General features: G+C 38.8%; 1 protein-coding gene across 1 annotated transcript in view; it reads right to left on the bottom strand.

Annotated features, from left to right (window-relative positions):
• Positions 1 to 19,771, bottom strand: part of NAMPT (nicotinamide phosphoribosyltransferase) — a 39,008-nt gene extending 19,237 nt beyond the window's left edge. Inside the window, exons 1-3 of the mRNA XM_082691904.1 lie at positions 18,732 to 19,771; positions 3,319 to 3,475; positions 1,734 to 1,837 (exon numbers count right to left, since the gene is read on the bottom strand). Of these exons, the coding sequence (XP_082548030.1) occupies positions 1,734 to 1,837; positions 3,319 to 3,475; positions 18,732 to 18,788 (318 nt within the window). The 5' untranslated portion in view covers positions 18,789 to 19,771. The remainder of the gene's footprint in view (positions 1 to 1,733; positions 1,838 to 3,318; positions 3,476 to 18,731) is intronic.
• Positions 19,772 to 20,128: the final 357 nt, after the last annotated feature.

The raw sequence follows: 20,128 nt of genomic DNA on the forward strand, positions 1-20,128 counted from the left end.
AGAAAAGCTAAAGGTTAAAAGACAAAATAAGGGACTGCCATTAGCAACATAAAGCGACGACAAATGAAAAGAAAGGGCGCCTGGGTGGCTAGGTCGGCTAAATGTCTGCCTTCTGGCTCCAGTCATGATCCCAGGGTCCAGGGATAGAGTCCCACATCTGATTCCCTGCTTGGTGGGGAGCTTGCTTCTCCCTCTCCTCCCTGCTTGTGCTCTCTCTCACTATCTTTGTCTCTTGCTCTCAAATAAATAAGTAAAATCTTAAATAAAACAAAACAAGAAAAAAGAAAGAAGAAAGAAAGAAAAAGAAAAAAAGAGAAAAGAGAAATCCCTGCCAGTGGAAGAATCTTAAATAGGTTTTCTCTTTATTCTGGTAGTAGGCTGAAACCACTTTAGGAATAGACAGACCAAACATTAAGTATACTTTCTAAAGCTTTGGGAATCAATATGCAAGTGCAACAGTTCTCTCCAAAATTAGCCTGAAACACATTTGCTACAGAGTATGTTATTGGGTATTTAATTATGCCTCCTTTCTTTTGAAGGTAAATGGTGTGGCTAAATTTTGGCTAGGAAGGCAAATTATTTCAGAAATCCCAGGGACAGGTTAACTAGATAAAAGAAAAATCCATTTAATGAGAAGCACTGGAAGACCTTATGATATAGCAGAAAGAATACTGCCTTAGAAACCGCAGCGTGGACTCAAAAATACTGACTTTGGGCAAGTCATTTAACATCTCTAGGTCTCAGACTCTATCCTTAAAACAGGGTTAGGTGAGACTAGATTAGATCCCTAAAATTCTCTGACCATAAAATCAAAAGATTTATCACCCTGGCTACTGGGAATTATATTAATAAGCTTACCACCTATCTATCACTGTTCTCTTCCCAGCAAACCAAATGAGGTAAGTGTAGGTTAGCCAACAGATTTTACTAACCTTACTTAAGATACAGGGAAAGTATAGCACATAATGCTTACTTGACTTCTTCAAAGACCCGTAAGTAAAAATTAGTAAAACTCAGTATTACAATATAAGCCGGAAAGTTGAAGTATTTCTAATTATTTTGTGTTTGATAGTCTACAGTGGAAAAGACATTTGTTTTTAAGACATAAATTAACACTTTACATGACAAGATACCAGAAGATCCCATTCCCAATCCATCTTTGTAGTGAAGACCACCACCAGAGGACACTCAACTCTCATAACTCAATTCCCAGATCTTTGGATGTTCAAAAAGTTTAGGTAATTGATCCAAACATGCTACGTATGAATATTACAGGACAATAAAGAATAAAAATCAACCTTATGGACTGACACAGAACCATTCCAATGATTCAGTCAAGGAAATTTCCTAGAATTACTGTATAGTGATAGTCTCACCACATCTATTCCCTTAAATAATGTATAGCCAAGAAAAAAGACCTAAATTTTACAACTGCCAAATAACCACACCCTTTTTAATCATAGCGCATCTTCAAAGAAAAGATCAAATCACCTTTCTGAAAAATGCTAGTGATTTAAATTATAATTCATTTATATTATAACCAATTATTTAGACCTGCTATAGAAAAAAATTTAAATGTAACCCTTAACTTTTCCAAGAATATCTAAAATAGTAATTATATTAGGGTCACAGATAGAAAAAAGTTATAATTATAGTCTTTTACTCAAATTCCTTTGTAAGAAATTTTGAACTAAAAGTAAAACCAAAGTAGAGCAAAACACATTTTTTTTTACCTCAAGAATGTAGTTCCATCCTTTTTCATTAAAGACATCATCCTGGAAATGCTCTCTATACACTTCTTTGGCTTCTTGGATCTTCTCTTTGGTCACTACTTTACCTGAAAAGACAAATTCCTCCTTTTTACATTTCTAAAGGCATTCTATAAGTTGCTGAGTTGCTGTAGGATCAATCTCTCTAGCTATTTCACCATTCTATGGATTAAAAAACCAAGAACTGAGAGGTTAAATAATCACCCAGAGTCAACCGCACAGCCAGAAAAGGAATTTGCCCTTCTGCTTGTTCACTCTAAGCATACAGAAGTTTTTATTTGAAAAGCAGATGTGCAGAAGAAATCATTACACGAAAAGGATTTTTTTAAATCACAGTAATAAGTTAACTTCTAAGATGATTTATCACTGTAATGTATCTTCAAATTTGATACAGATAATTTTCCAGGTGAACCTTTTCACTTTATTCATAAAGGGTGTCTTCGGGGCTGATAATCCAATAATTTTCACAAGGACTAAGTGTTTGCTCCTCAAATACACTTTTAGTTATCTTTAGCTGTAAAATGAGGATAATAGTAGAGTACCTACTTATAGAATGACTATGAGAACTAAGTGAGTTAAGACACATGAAGCACTTGGCATAATGCTGGCCTCTAACAGGCAATTAACAGATCTGAGCTATAATTAATAATATTCTATAAAGTTTTTAAGCTATAGAACTAAAGTACGACATCAATCTTTAGGACTTTATATAAGGTTACTAGAAAACGCATTTAAAATATCTTGGGAAGTCTTACTGCAAAGTACTGTGGATATTCAAGTTGGTTTTCAATGGTATAACATATCTGAACTTAAATCTGACCTTAAAACTGCCAAGATTATGGGAAAAGATTATTATCTTTGTAAAATTCAACTTAATCTGTTTTCATTTCTGAGATTATTTTCATTTGAAAAGGCTTCAGACATGAAATTTTCCAAAATGTATAAAAACCTTTGTGAACTTTTTTCACCCTAGAAATACCATTATAAAACAAACTGGACATTCACATACAAAACTTGATCTTAGCCACAAGGCCGAGAAGCGATGGACTTTCAAATACAAAAGCACAGAAATTATTTTGGGGGTTTTTCCATTTTAAAACCTATTTTAACTAAGGCCACAGTGTCAGGCAGTTCTGAAAAATAGGCTTTTAAGATAAAACAGACTATGACAAAAATATTCTAATTGCTACCATAATTCAAAATGAATTTCTAGATGAATAATGAATCCTTTACTGTGAATTAATGATTTAAATCTATAAACATACCAGGTTAGCCTCAGAAAATTATTGACTTTTCTAAACTTACTCCCGAATTAGTTTCAGAAATTCTTTCTCATATTTAGAATAAGCCCATACACCAAAGTTTAAGATTTAATGCATTCAAATTAACAGAGTTTTTTACAATTCAAAAATAACATCTGAAACAGTCAAAATAGTTAAGTAAATGTCAAAATTTAACTATTTGAAAATCACAGAATATAACAATATAGGAGAAGATTTATGAAGTGTTACATAAAAGCAGTGTTTAAATGTACTAGGAAAAATAATACCTTTTAAGTACTTATTAAGAATGTACTGCAACCCATAAAATACTGTTTCCTCGTATTTCACCTTCTTTATTTTGGAGTTTTCTGTCTTCTTTTCACGGCATTCAAAGTAGGAATAAACTTTGCTTGTATTGGGTGGGTACTGTTTATAGTGAGTAACCTAAAGGAAAGAGAAATACTTGAATTAGAGAACATCAGAAAAGAATATAAATCATGGCAGAAAAGGCTTGAAATTATCTAAAACCAGAGAAACTACACTTCTTATTTGCTACTGATCAGCTTCTTTTCTTAGCTGTAAAGAATACAGAAAGAAGCATCATACTTATTAGGATACTCTTAGTAGTTCATTCAGTTATCTTAAATTTGAAAACCAGAGGACAGCATTAAGTTTTATAAACAAATAAACTGAACTTAAAGAAGTATGAGACCTTTAATGGGATGGACCCTTGAAATGAAAGTTCAAAGAAAGGTATCTCATTTGGTCTTGGGGAATGGTCTTTCTTCAGGATAGAGAAATGTAGCTGCCTGGAGTGGTGCATACCCATGATATAAAAAATGAACTGGAAGCAGCATTTGATACTGCTACTATCCAAATGTGCTACATTTGATCAGTCAGTAGTCAATGATTCCCCATGACTCTACTTTGTATATAGTGAGGCAGTGAGAATGACTCCTTCCAGTCTTCATAGGAACACTATGAAAACCTGGATGAAAGTAACAACAGCAGCAAATAACTAACTAACCAACCAACTAACTAACTAACTAAGTCCTGTTTATAATATTACTTTTTCCCAAATTTCCTCTGAATTGGGAAATAAATCCCTGTCCAATGTAACATAGAATCCTTAGGAGTTGAAAAACATGAAGTATTATTTCTTTTCCATGAATTTGGATTGGAGTTACTATGTTAATATGTCTTTGTTTTAAGAAAAAAGTGAGTTCATTATAATTTGAGTTTTCTTATATTTTAATGTGGTAAACATTTTACCAATAGAAAGTAACTGGAAGTATAATGTGTATGTGCTCTGTTGAAACAGTAGGAATGAAAATGCCTCAAAGGTTAAGGTACAGGGCAGTCAAGCAGGTAATGGTGTAATGGTCGCTGCAAAGCAAGTTCCATGGATTACACTGTGAAGAACATAGACCGTTCGTTCTGTTTAGCTCCAACCCTAAGTTTAGGGAAACCAATGCTTTCCTTGTTTGGATGCATAATCTTAAAGTAAAATGGCTTTACCCTAAAAAAAATTTGTAGATTAGCATAAAAAATTCTAAAATAAATATACTCTATATAGAAGCAAAAAAAAAAAAAAAATCACAAATGTTTATAAGTTTTTCTTCTCCAAAAGAAGCAACCTGGAACTCTATGAAAACAGCACCCTTATGCTGCTTAAAGGCAACCTGCATGAAGAATCTTAAACTTAGAGATAGAGACCAGGGTTTGGCTTGGGTTTTGTTTTTGTTTTTTATGTCAGAACCTAGAGACTGACACTACTGGAAGCTGAAGTAGTAGCTCAGTGAAATAACTAAAACAAAACCCAGAGCAGTTAAATCTGTGAACCAATTCACCAAAATGCAAATATTTGAATGATACCCTAGTAACAAATCACTACTATTTCAACTACTTAAGAAACTGATTAGAAAAAGGTTAACACCACCTAAAAACATACCCAAGATGTATATAAACATGAAAATGTCCAGTTTACAATGTAAGGGACTCCAACTCCTTTAGTGGGAATGAGCAGTGAGGAAGAAGAAAAGTCAACTCCAATGAAGTAAAAACCAAAGGTCTGGATCACATTATGCAAGCTCACAGAAGTTAGATTCATAGTTGTGACTCTCAGTAGTTTGACCTTTTTGCAGTTCAGATACTAAAAGGTGCATTTTATAAATTTACTTTTTCTACACCAGATTTAAAAGTGTTAGAAGGCAAATAAATTATTTTCATCACCAGTCAAAAGCTGGATGAAAATGTTCCTAAATTATTTAACCCCATTTTGGCCTAAAAGTATACTAAAACTTTTTGATCATGCAAATCCAGTTCCAGTTTTGGACAGTGAGTATGTTTAGAATTTCAAAGCTTTACTACTGCCATGTTCTTTAACTACGTACTTAAACCTCTACATAAATATTTGGAATGCTTCCTCTGAAAACCAATGTCATTAAAAACACAGAACTGTCTAGGCTGCTTCATCAGAAACTAAGTGTGACTTCTAAAATCTTCTTTGGAGAACTTTCGAGAACTGTTCTAGAACTTAACTTTAGAAGCTAATTCTCAGGCAATTAACTGCCTACCAATGAACACCCAATATATGTAAAGAGCCAAATAGTATGTTTGGATCTATTTATATTAGCTTATGCCATTGTTTTAATGGGAAAAAAATGTTTAAACAGAGCTTCTTAGTAAATATTATTCTAAGAATATAGCCAACAGAAGATTTATAATGGTTCCAAGTTTTGCCAGGTTTACTAGGGTTTTACTTTCTTCATTTTACTTTCTGCTAAACCGCTCTCTCAGAACCACTTGGAACCTTCACTAGAAAATGAGATGATACAGCAGAAAATCAAATCATTAAATTGCTATTTTGTAAATAGTTTATTCAGAAGTATATACTGTGTATCCATTATGTATCAGGCATTGTTTCAGGTACTGAGGATGGGGAAATACAATGGACTAAGGTGGTTTTTAATTCTCAAATGGCTAATAAGGGCTAGAAGGTCAGAGAAAAACATATAAATCAACAACATAACTTCAGATCTAGATGTAGGTTTGAAAAATTAAAAGAAATGAGGGGCTACAGGGGGTCTGATAGATTGCTGTAAAGACGGGGCCAGGAAGGCTTCTCTGAGATGCTGACAGGTGACAGGACCTAAACTACAAAACAGGAAATACACTGACTTAAGGGACGAACACAACATGTGTGGTTGGTACATGGAGAGTGGGGAGGAGGAGGAGGGAGTACATGGTGAGGTCACAGAGAGATGCAGGGACAAGACTGCGTAGGGCTTGTACGCTACAGCAAGGAGCTTGACTATTACCTCAAGTACAGTAGGCAGCCATTAGAATGTTTTAAGTGGGAATGAATACGATCTGATTCATATTTTATAAGGATCAACTTGACAGTGAGGTCAAGAATGGATTACAGGGTGACCAAAAAGGAAGCAGGACCATCAGATAAGAGGCTAAAGACTAGCTTACGTGATAGAAGTGGCTCATTTGAAGGAAAAGGAGAATTATGCTTATAGATTATATTTGGGAGATAAAAAGGGGGAGGAATTTATGTTTCCTACATTTTTGGCTTGAGCAACTAGGTGAATAATGGGTGTCATTTACTGAGATAGGGAAGGCTGTGGAAGGAATGGACTAGGAAATCAAGAGCTCAGTTTTAAATATATCAAGTAATGCTAACAAAGTTTCATAGTTTTCAAAATTGAACTACAAAGGGGGAGCTATTATATCATATTGGGTTTATTTGTTTTTTTAAGCACTACTTGACTTCTACCAATAGAGAACATGGTTCTACGATAAGTTTAACATTATTTATAAGATGAAAATAGCTAACTTCTCATAATATCTTCAGCAAATCTTACTTCTAAAAATGTTTCCTAAACTAGAAAGATTTTCCTACAGCTAACAGAGCACTAGCAGTATACAAAAACATATGTGGTAAAGAACACAGGCACACAGGAAAAAGTAGCTCTTTAAATAGAAGTTAATTTCACAGTCATGTGACTGATTTACTTCATGAAAAGCTAAAGATTGTAATAACTCCCTAGGCTAATTATCCTTGTCCCAATTATGACATTTAAAGAGAAATATGAGGGATGCCTGGGTGACTCAGTCAGTTAAGCATCTGACTCCTGATTTCAGCTCAGGTCATAAACTCAGGGTTGTGAGATTGGGCCCTGTGTCGGGCTTGGTGCTGGGCAAAGAGCCTGCTCAAGAGTCTCTCTCTCCCTTTTCCCCTTCTCCCCACCCCACTAATAATAATAATAATAATAATAATAATAATAATAATTATGAAAAAATGAAGAGATATATAAGAAATATTTAAGTTGCATAGAATCTTTCTGTAAGAGCAAACTCTTAAGATTTTTCTGAGCTTCTCCAGATTTCTCATAAAGTTGATCTGATATTTTTTCAAGAGGTTTCCTCTCACAATGGGATCACAAGACACCAAAGACAGCCACTACTAATCTACTTTATCAGTTACAATTATAACAGATGATCATAAGCCAACATTTCAACAGTACCATGTGTATATAAGAGCACATGGGAAAATATATATAATGACACAAATAAGTTATATTATCTATATAATAGGGCATTCAGAAGAGGATCCATAATGCCTTATAATGGCCAAGACTTTCTGCCTTATCAATGCTAATGTGCTAGAAATAACAAAAAATTAAACTGATTCTTTATTCTTTTCAGCGTTATTTAAGATATCTCAAGCCTTAGAAATACTTCTATTGCCACAAAAAATAATTTTTTGCTATTTGACTTTTGAAGCAATAATAACTTCAAAAGCAGGACTTAAAGATTTTTGGATTATATTTTGGGGTCTTCCAAATCAGCTATAATCATACTGCCCCTTCCCATAAACCTCTTAGCACAGAGTTCCTGATAGTTTGTACTTTTTTTTTGCCACACCTTTGAAAAAGATGTAGTCAACTGACAAAGAGGACACCTGGTTCTGGTATCTTTGTTTTGCAAAATATTATATAATTACTACTGACCTAAGTTAATTTTCCTATCAAGTGTATTTGTGGTTTACATATAGGATTTTATTTCTGTTGCCTGAGCTTTTCCTATAATTTATAATATAAAACTCACTGGAAAATTGCATTGAACAAATGTACACACAATCTCTGACACACAAACTACAACAGAACTCCATTCCTCACAATGCTCAGACTGCTATGAGAGTCACTGTGAAATAACTGAAGTGTCTGGTCAGAAGCAATGCAAAAGAAGGAACGATGAAAAATAGGAACAGCTCAGACACTGGGCAGCTAAAGTTCCAGGCAGGACTAACTTGCCAGTAAGACCTGTCCCCAACTCTTTTTCCAAAAAGCCCAAACTTTTAAAATTTGTTAATCTGCTATTAATGAGGCAGCAAAATCTCTAAAAAAAAAAGCTACCTTGGGGGGCGCCTGGGTGGCTCAGTAGGTTAAAGCCTTGGTCTTTAGCTCAGGTCACGATCTTAGGGTCCTGGGATCGAGCCCACATCGGGCTCTCTACTCAGCAGGGAGCCTGTTTCCCCCTCTCTCTGCCTCTCTGCCTACTTGTGATCTCTCTCTCTCTCTGTGTCAAATAAATAAACAAAATCTTAAAAAAAAAAAAAAAAAAAAAAGCAAGCTACCTTTGGTGCCAAATCACCATACATAAATTATACAATCTTCTTTAACTTCTCTAAAACCAACTTCCACGCACCCTGGATTTTAAGAGACGCCTTGTCTTTTACAATACCTTGGAGATCTCCAATGTTTATTAAATAAATTAATGAAAGTGGGCTGAGTTCCAGATAACCAGTTTAGAAATAACCTTTTGAGAAGCAACCCAAACTGGACAGCACAATTCATAACAATGGGTGATGTGTAAATTGCTTAAATATTACTACTGTACACTATATAATTTTTCAACTCAATTGTCAGCATCTTCCATCTTAATCTGCTAATAGGTAAAATGTTCAGAAATAAACTAAACTATACTTTCCTATAGTTTGTTACTAACATTATCTACATAGAAGCAAGGGAATGGAACAAGGAATAGAAATGCACTTTTTAATGAACCAGTTATTTGTAAAGTAATCAATGGCTACTCCAGGGACAGGCAGTTGGCGGGGGTGGGGGTGGGGTGAGGGGTGGGGAACACCCAAACAAAAATCTGACTGTTCTTCTTTACAAAAAGTTCCAAATGCTTTTTAAGTACTGCAATGGCTAAAGCAGCCCAACACACAACATAAATACAACCCAGCTGATACTTTTACTTTATGCCATTTTGAAAATGATTAAACAAGAGCCCAGGATGAAAATGGAAGAAACAACTACATTAACCTGTTTCTCAGTTCCTTATTATGTATTTAAGATAGTATGAGATTACAGAAATGAATATATATTTTCCACCTTCCTCCTTTGGTCCGAATTGTCTTGAACCCCCCAGAGAGGATACAAGTAAAAACAATATAACCATGTTTTCATGTGCTTGGACACTACCCTACTACCTGCAAAAAACCTTTCTGTAGATTTTAGACAACAAATTATTCTTTCTTTAGTTTTACAAGAAGAAATCAACAATATTTTCTCTTCCATCAACACATCTAAAACCACTAGGTTCCCTACTTACATTAACTGCCCAGTAGTTCAGAAGTACTGATAAGAATATGTAATAGTCTCATGGAATTGCCAAATAAAAATTTCATTGTTTCTAACCTCAGGATTATAATTTCTGTCTCTTCTTCATCTAAGAAGATAAAAAGGTAAAAATGGAAATAGAACATATGAACCTGACTGAATCCTCTTGACGGATTTTTGGGGAAGAAAAATGAAAAATCTTACTAAGATAAAAAAAACTTTTTAAAAGATTTTTTAAAATGATTTTATTTATTTGAGAGAGAGTGTGTGCACACATGCAGGCACACAAGCAGGGGTGTGGAGGGGCAAAGGGAGATGGAGAAGTGGGCTCCCCACTGAGCAGGGAGCCCAACACGAAGCTCAACCCCAGGACCCTGAGATCAGAGCCAAAGGCAGATGCTTAACTGACTGAGCTACCCAGACACCCCAAGATGAAAATCTTAAAATGTTTCATATTAGACAAACTTGGAAGATGGTGGCAGAGTAGGAGGACATAAGACTTGCCTCATCCCACAACTAGATAACTATCTAATCACCCTAAATACCCTAGAAATTGACCTGAAAACTGGCAGAACAAACTCTACAATTAAAAGCAGAGAACACGCCACATCAAAGAAGATAGGAAGTACGGAGACAAGGTTTGGAAGAAATGGATCATGGTCAAGGCAGTGGAAGAGAGAAGAAAGAGAGAGAGGCTAGAGACGTACAGGGGAGCACATCAAAATATGAACCCATAGTGACTGGCTTGGAAAGCAAGAGGAGCCAAATTTTGTGAGTTCTTTCAACTAGCGGGGCTTAAAGCCCTGAGTTTTAAAGGTCAGCAGGCTTGGCTTTTACAGCCCAGAGGACACTGCACTGCTCTCAGAAAGAAGGCAAGTCAAATAACCAGCCCATGAACACAGCGTGGAAATAGTGCTCTGAAGAGAGCCTGAAGCAGACAGTGGAGAGGTTATCTGCTCATCTTGGAGCATGTCCCAGAGAGGCAGCATGAGATCCCTCTAGGAATAAAGGAACTGGCAGAAGCCATTTCCCTCTCCCTGCCCCCAGCACAAACACAGGACCACCTACGGGAACCAGGCAGCATCCACATTCCTTACCTAACTTCCTTCCATCAACCCCCCTGCACCATGCTTGAGTGGAACTGCCCCCCTCCCAGTCACGTTTGCCTCAGTCCTAGCACTGTGGGCCCCCTCATCCAGACCAGCCCAAACCTCTGCTCACACGGTGCCTCCAGAGACGGGAGACTTGCAGGGTTTCAATTCCAGTGACAATGGCAACAGGCTTCATTGCACAAGCAGAACAGAGCACACCTAGTTAAAACGTGCTGCATTCAGCCAGGGATCAAACATTGCCTGAAACAAGCAAAGACAGCCTCTGCAGATGACTGGCCTGAGGGATAAAGTGGCCAGGTATAACAGTTGAGCACCTAAATGTGTGCTTATTTTGTTTATTGAGCCCTTATTTTATTTATTGAGCCCCTCAAAATGTAGCACACACTGGAGACACTCCCAGAAGTGTCAGGCTCTGGGGAACAGGGGACACTACATGGCATGACACTACAGGACCTCTTCATTTCCCTCAAGATCAGGAGATGTAGCTGATTTTCCTAATAATACACAGAAGCAGGCACAACGACTAAGACAAAAAAATGAGAAGACAGACAAAATTGACCCAAATGAAAGAACAAGACAAGGCCATGGGCAGAGATCTAAGTGAAACAGATATATGTAACCTGCCAGATACATAATTTAAAGTAGTGATCATTAAAACACTCACTGGACTTGAGAAAAGAGTGGAAAGCATCAGTGAGATCATTAACACAGAAATAAGGAATAATATAGCACAGATAAAGGGCTCAATAAAATAAGAAATATGCTTAATGGAATGAAAAGCACGCTGGAAGAAGCAGAGGAACAAATTAATGACCTAGAAGACAGAGTAATGGAAAGTAATCAAGAACAAAAGAGAGAAAAAATAATTATGCAAAATGAGAATGGACATAACTCAGTGACTCCATCAAATGTATTAACATTCGTATTCTGGGAGTCCCAGAAGGAGGCAGCGAAAGGGGAAAAATTTTATTTGAAGAAATAATAGCTGAAAATTTCCCTCAAACTGGGGAAGAAAATAGACATACAGATCCAGGAGAGGGGCGCCTGGGTGGCTCAGTGGGTTAGGCCTCTGCCTTTGGCTCAGATCCAGGAGAAATGGAGCAACCCCTTCCCCATCTCAAAAAACAATAAAAGCAGATCCACAGCAAGACATACAGTAATTAAATTGGCAAAATATAGTGATAAACTGTTTTAAAAGCAGCAGGACAAAATATAGTCACATACAAGGGAAACCCCATAAGGCTATCAGCAGATAATTCAGCAGCAATTTTCTAAGCCAGAAGAGCATGATATATTCGAAGTGCCTGAATGGGAAACATCTGCAGCCAAGAAAACTATCCACCAAGGCCATCATTCAGAATAGAAAGAGAGAAAAAAAGAGTTTCCCAGATAACGACTAAATGAGCTCATGATCACTAGACCAGCCCTGCAAGAAATATTAAAGGGGAATCTCTGAGTGGAACAGACAGGCCAAAAGTGACAGTATAAAGGTAGAAAATAAAGTTTAGTGGCCATCAACTTAATATAGACTGCTAAATGCCAAAGAGATACAGTAAGCACAAACATAAAACTGCTAATACGCAAAGAATAAAGACAAAGAAATCCAAATATATCACTGAAGAAAACCAGCAGACCATAAAGGAGAAAGACAAGAACAGATCAGAGATAGTCATCAGAAACAACCACCCCCCCCAATAAATAAAATGTATCTATCAATAATTACTTTGAATGTAAATGGACTAAACACTCCAATCAAAAGGCATGACCTGACAGAAGGGATTTAAAAAAAAAAGAGCTAGACCCATCTACATCCTGCCTATAAGAGACTCCTTTTAGACCTAAAGACACTTGCAAATTGAAGTGAGGGTATGGAGAAACATCTATCATGCAAATGGAGGTCAAAAGAAAGCCAGAGTAGCAATACTTTTATTGGACAAATTAGACTTTAAAACAAAGACTATAACAAGAGACAAAGAAAGCCACTATATAATAATAAAGGGGGCAATCCAACCAGAAGATATAACAAGTGTAAATATTTATGCACCCAATATAGGAATGCCAAATACATCAAAGTTAATAATAAATATAAAGGAACTAATGGAAAATAATACAACAATAATAGGGAACTTTAACATCCTACATACATCAATGTACTGACCATCTAAACAGAAAAGCAATAAGGAAACAATGCTTTGAATGAACAGATGGATTTAACAGATAAATTCATAACATTCCATGCTAAGACAGCAGAATACATATTCTTTTCAACTGCACATAGAACATTCTCCAGAACAGAATACATATTAGGCCACAGAACAAGCCTCAACAAATTCAAGGTCAAAGTCATACCATGCCATCTTTTCTGACTGCAACACTATGAAACTGGAAGTCAACCATAAGAAAAAATCTGGCAGGATGACAAATACATGGAAGTTAAATAACATGCTACTCAACAATGATGGATCAATCAGGAAATCAAAAAATAAATTAAAAAGTACATGGAAACAAAATGAAAACACAATGGTCGCAAACCTTTGGGATGCAACAAAAACAATTCTAAGAGGCAAGTTTGTAGTAGTATAAGATTATTTCAAAAAGCAAGAAAAATCTCAAATAAACATCCTAATCTTACACCTAAAGGAGCTAGGAAAAACAACAACAAACAAAATCTAAAAACATTAGAAGGAAGGAAATAATACAGATTACAGCAGAAATAAATGATACAGAAATTTTAAAAATAATGGAATAGGGCAATGAAACCAGGAGCTGATTCTTTGAAGAACTCAACAAAACTGATGAACCGCCAAGACTCAAGAAAAAAAGAGAAATTACTCAAAATCACAAATGAGAGAGGAAAAATAACAACCGACACCAAAGAAATACAAACACATATAAGAGAATATCATGAAAACCATTATATGCCAACAAACTGGTTGCAACCTAGAAGAAATGGCTAAATTTCTAGAAATATATAAACTACAAAACTGAAACAGGATGAAATAGAAAGTTAGGAAAGAGTGATTATTAGCAAAAAAACTGAGTCAGTAATAAAAACAAACAAACAAAATGAAACCTAAAAAAATCAAAGTCCAGGACCACATGGGTTTATAGGAATATTCTACCAAGTATTTAAAGAAGAGTTAGCATTATTCTTCTCGAACTATCCCCAAGAAGTAAAAAAGTAAGAAAAACTTCCAGATTCATTCTAGGAGTCCAGCATCACTCTGATACCAAAACCAGATAAACACACCACTAAAAAAGAGAACTACAGGCCAATATCTCTGTTGAACACAGATACAAAAATCCTCAACAAAATACCAGCAAATCGAATCCAATAATACATTAAAAACATTATTCACCACAATCAAGTGGGTATTATTGCTGGGTTGCAGGGTGGTTGAATATTTGCCAATCAATCAATGTGATACATCACATCAATAAGAGAAAGGGTAAGAACCATATGGTCATTTCAACAGATGCAGAAAAAGCATTTTGACAAAGTACAATGTATGATAAAAACCCTCCACAAAGCAGGTTTGGGGGGAACATACCTCAACATAATAAAGGCCATATCTGAAAAACCCACAGCGAACATCATCCTCAATGGGGAAAACTGAGAGCTTTTCCCCTAAGATCTGGAACAAGACAAGGATATCCACTCTCACTACTTTTATTCAGCATATTACCGGAAATCCACACCACAGAAGTCAGACCAGAAAAACGAATAAAAGGCATCCAAATTGGTAAAGAAGTCAAACATTCACTATTTGCAAATAAATGATACCATATATAGAAAACCCAAAAGACTCTACCAAAAAGCTACTATAACTGATAAACTAATTCAGTGAAGTTGCAGGATACAAAATCAATGTACGGAAATCTTGCACTTCTATACACCAATACTGAAGCAGCAGCAGGAGAAATGAAAACAATCCCATTTACATTTGCACCCAAAATAATAAGATACCTAGGAATAAACCTAACCAAAGATGTGAAAGACTTATACTCTAAGAACTATAAACAGTGATGAAAGAAATTGAAGAGGACACAAAGAAAGGGAAAGACATTCCATGCTCATGGATTGGAAGAACAAATATTGTTAAAATGTCTACATTACCCAATGCAATTCACACATTTAATGCTATCTCAATAAAAATCCCAACAGTATTTTTCATAGAAGCAGAACAATCAATCCTAAAATTTGTATGGAACCACAAAAGACCCTGAGTAGCCAAAGCAATTTTGAAACAGAAAAACAAAGCTGGAGATATCACAATTCTGGAGTTCAAGATATATTACAAAGCTGTAGTAATCAAAACAGTATTGTACTAGCAAAATGTAGATACATAGATCAATGGAACAGAAAAGAAAGCCTAGAAATAAACCTGTAACTGCATGGTCAATTAATCTTCGACAAAACAGGAAAAAATATCGAGTGGGAAAGTCTCTTTAACAAATGGTGTTGGGAAAAATGGACAGTTATGCGCAAAGAATGAAACTGGACCACTTTCTTGTACCATACAAAAAAATAAATTCAAAATGGACTAACGACCTAAACGTGAGACCTACAACCATAAAAATCCTAGAAAAGAACATGAGCAGTAACTTCTTGACATCAACCAAAGCAACTTCTGGTTGCTAGGTATACTGCTAGGTATGTTTCCTGAGGCAAAGGAAACAAGCAAAAATAAACTATTGGGACTACATCTCAAAAAGCTTCTGCACAGCAAACAATCAACAAAGCTAGAAGATAGCCTACTTAATGGGGGAATGTCATTTGCAAATGACGTGTCCTACAAAGGGTCAATATCCAAATTATATAAAGAACTTACACAACTCAACACCCACAAAACAAATCATCCAATTTCATAAATGGATGGAAGACATGAACAGACAGTTCTCCAATGAAGACATACAGATGGCCAAAAGACACATGAAAAGAACCTCAACATCACTTACCATCAGGGAAATGCAAATCAAAACTATAATGAGATATCACCTCACACCTGTCAAAATGGCTAAAATCAACAACACAAGAAACAAAAAGTGTAGGCGAGGATGTGGACGAAAAGGAACCCTCTTGCACTGTTGGTGGGAATGCAAACTGGTGCAGCCAATCTGGAAAACAGTATGGAGATTCCTCAAAATGTTAAACATGCAACTACCCTACAATCCAGTAATTTTTACTACTGGATACTTACCCCCAAAATGCAAAACACTAATAACAAAGGGATACATACACCCTTATGTTTAGAGTATTATTTACAATAGCCAAGATATGGAAGCAGCCCAAGTGCCCTTGACTGATGAAAAGAGGGGTGGTATACACACACACACACACACACACACACACACACACACACACACAAAATGGATTACTGAGCCATAAAAAAGAATGAAATCTTGCCATTTGCTAGGACATGGATGGAGCTAGAGAGGATCATGCTAAGCAAAACACATCAGTTAAAGAAAGACAAATACGGGGCACCTGGGTGGCTCAGTGGGTTAAGCTGCTGCCTTCGGCTCAGGTCATGATCTCAGGGTCCTGGGATCGAGTCCCGCATCGGGCTCTCTGCTCAGCAGGGAGCCTGCTTCCTCCTCTCTCTCTCTCTCTGCCTGCCTCTCTGCCTACTTGTGATCTCTCTCTGTCAAATAAATAAATAAAATCTTTAAAAAAAAAAAAAAAAGACAAATACTACATGATTTCACTCATACGTGGAATTTAAGAAACAAAACAAACGAGCAAAGGGGAAAAGAGAGAGAGAGAGAGAGAGAGAGAGAGATAAACCAAGAAACGGGCTCTTAATTATGGAGAACAGGGTTACCAGAGAGGAGGTGGGTGAGGGGATGGGTTAAATGTGATGGGGATAAAGGAGTGCACTTGTCCTGATTAGAACTGGGTAATGATATGGAAGTGTTGAATCACTATATTGTACACCCTCAACACATCTACACTGTATGTTACCTACCTAGAATTAAACCAAAGACTTAAAACCACATTTAAGAAAATAAAAAGGTTTCACATGAGGAAAATATATTGGACTGATTCAAAAATGGGCAGGAATACACTTTATGAAATAGGTGCAAATTCTAACAGTGCATTACATATGCCCTGCTAGGAGATTAGAAAACTTTAAGGTAATTCACTCTTCTAATTAAAAGCATCCCAGAAAACTGATGTTAAGGCAATTTTACATTTGTTATGTATAATTGCTAGAGGAAGTACAAACTAAAGGAATTTGTACTCCTTTTGTTTTTAAAAGACTAATCAACTTGTTTACATTTCCCATTCCCAACCAAATCATTAATTGCTACATTAAGAAAACTTGGAAATCATTTTAAAGATTTAATTAGCAAAAAAAAAAACTGGCGGAAGAAATTTAGTTAAGAAAAAACTATGAATGAGACCATTGTGAAATCATTACTGAAGATACTCAAAACACTAGGAAAAAGACAAGAGAAAGTTTTAAGGTCATGTAAACCATACTTGATAATATTTTGATCTCCTTGCAATACTGTAGATTTCCACTTTAAAATTCCATTTAAAAGACTACTTGTTAAAGAAACTTGACTCTACTTTTAAAAAGTACCCATTTAAATTATCTTAAGTAGAACCTTAAGGCGATTGGGAAGAAATGAACAAAACAGAACGTAAGCAAAATGGGATTCTCCAAATTTTTAAAGGAAATATTTAAGGAAAGAAAAAGCAAAAGTTCTGAACAAAAACCAACAATATGAGAGCATCATGCTTTCCTTCATATTCCAAACCACCATGTTAAGTAAATACTAAAATTTATTTTGTTCAAGTGGGGTGGGGTGTCTGGCCTGACATTTCATCTTTTAAGTGTGCTGGCCAACAAAGCTTAGCAAAGTATAGTTCAGTTTACTTCATGTAATTTGGAACCTAGGGAAAAGAACATTTACCAGATTTTCCTCTCATCATTCTTTCCTTTACTAATTTGTGTGAGTTTCAAACAAAACTAATGCGGCAGCAATACTCTCAAGTGTCCTATAAGCTTATTAACACAAATGTGTCATTTCTCTGTGAGTTCTCCAGGGTTAAAACTACAATTCATTTAGCTCGCGTTTTCACTTTCCTTTTCACAGAAATCCTGTAGTGGCCCTAATGGAATAAGGGCAGCCTACCGGCCTCTACAACAAGGGATAAGGAGTATGAGTGATCACCGGGAGCCAAGGAGTTTGAAACGGAGCCCAGCGGAGTGGGCCGGGGACTCCAGCACGTCTACCGAGGGCAGATAAGTGGCCTCCACACCCCGGCCACAGGCAGAAGAACGTGGCTGGCTGCTGCGGCACCCTACTAGGTCCTCGCCCACCTCTTTCTCGGGGAGGGACGTACCTGGCCAGCAAGGGGGGAGCGCACTCGATTCAGCCTTCAGGGGAAAACCCACTTCTCAAACCTCATTCCTTTTCTGCACGGCCGAGCCCCAGGGGCCGTTACCTAACTGACCCGCTCCTCCGGCGACCTTTCGCCAGGCTGGCCCTGCCCGACCCGGCCCAAGGCCAAAAGGCCGCGCTCCCGGGAAAGGCGTGCGCTCGGCCGGGGACGCCCAAGCCTCCCTGGCCCCGACCCCGCCACGGCCTCTCCAGCCGCGAGCCGGGAGCCCGGAGCCCCGCGTCCCGCGCCTGCGGCGGGCGGGCGGCGCCGTCTCCGGCCCGCCTCAGCCCCTCGCCGCGCCCCCCCCCACCACGCACCCCAAAGCCCCGCCTCCTGCCGTCCATCCCTCCATCCCTCCTCCATCCACCTCCTCCCCACTGCGGCGCCAGCTTCACCTGCCTCAGCCCGCCGCCGCCGCCGCCGCCGCCCGGCCGCTCCTTCCCTCGGGATCGTGCAGCGCCACGACCCCAGAGCGGCGCCCCCCGCCCCACAGCCCCGCGCTTGTCCCGGACGCGCCCTCTCCTCCTTCACCTGCCCCCGCCCCGAACCTCTACCTTGTAGGAGTCGGTGGCCAGGAGGATGTTGAACTCGGCGTCTGCCGCAGCATTCATCTCGGGCGGGAATGTGAGGGCCACGCGCCGCGAGGTGCCCGGCGCGGCGGCGAGGAAGGAGAAAAATGAGCTTCACCGCGCTCCGTTGCTTAAGTCACCGCTCGGTCGGAGGGGCGGGGGAGAGGAGGGCGAAGAGGAGTGGGGAGGAGGGGCCACAGAAGGGCGGGCCCGGGAGCAGTGACGCGGCGGAGGGTGGTGGCGCCGGTACCTCTCGAGCTCTCAGCCCAGGGACTCCGACCGACTCCTCACCTCGGCTCCCCGCCCCCACCCCCGCCCCATTACCCCGGAGGGGACGCGAGGGGCGGGGCGCGGCCGCGCGTGCGCAGCGCGCGAGGGGGCGGGGCTGGGGGAGAGGACGTGAGGCACGCGCTCTTTCTCCAGGACGCCAGCTCCGGGAAAGCGGAGGCTTCCGGGCAGTCCCGGTGTGGGACCCGCGTCCCTACGTTGATTTCATTTCCCGGCACCGCGTAACGGAGAGCGGCGGGAGGGGGAATTCCCAACCTCGCCCCTCCTGCGATTAGCTGGTTCGTCCGCCTGGCTGACCTCTTCCTGTCCTACCCTGTCCTGGCTCGTTTTCTGAGTCCTCCTGAAGGCACGCCACCCGGCTGGTGGCCGTGAAGCCTTCCTCTGCCGGTCTCCCCATCCCCCTCCCGCAGTTACTCACCTTTGTCTCGGGCTGGGATTGGGGATCGAACCTTTTGCCTGCAGCCCTCTTGTCCCTCTAGGTCCTCCTAAGCCTCTCTTTAAAATCCGAAGAGCGGCGATGAGGAAGGTCTGAGGGGACCCTTTGCTCTGCATCGACTCCGATTTCCTCTGCCTGTGTTGCTGAGCTCTTGGATCCTTTGATGTTTTGATTTTTTTTTCCGCAGAAAACAGTCTGCACGTGAAGGCGGGGGTTGAATTCAGCGCTCCCAGATAATGAAAGTACGAGGCCTAATTGAATCTAACAGTGCCGAGAAGTAAACGGCAACGGGCCAAGTTGTGACACGGTGCAAAACTGATTTCATCATTGCTTTAGTTGTTAAATTTTGGGAAATGATTTGGTAACCTCCAAAAAAGAAGCAACGGATACGACGTCGGATGACTTCACCGAAGTGTAGACGATCCACTTATGCAATTCTCATACGTGATTGTAGTTTTGCGTAAAATTAAGATTTCCTTTGTCCACATGATCAGTAGCTGCTGCGGCCTTTTTTTAAATTTTTTTATTCCAAGATTTAGGTTTTACAAGATACAAGTAGCGGGGGCGCGGGGGGGAAGCGGATCAATGAAAACAGGCATAGGAACTCTATAGACTATTTTAAAAGTTGGTAAAAATCTCACTTTATGGGGGGGTGGTG

Source organism: Mustela nivalis (assembly GCF_964662115.1).
Source record: "Mustela nivalis genome assembly, chromosome: 12".
Taxonomy (NCBI): domain Eukaryota; kingdom Metazoa; phylum Chordata; class Mammalia; order Carnivora; family Mustelidae; genus Mustela; species Mustela nivalis.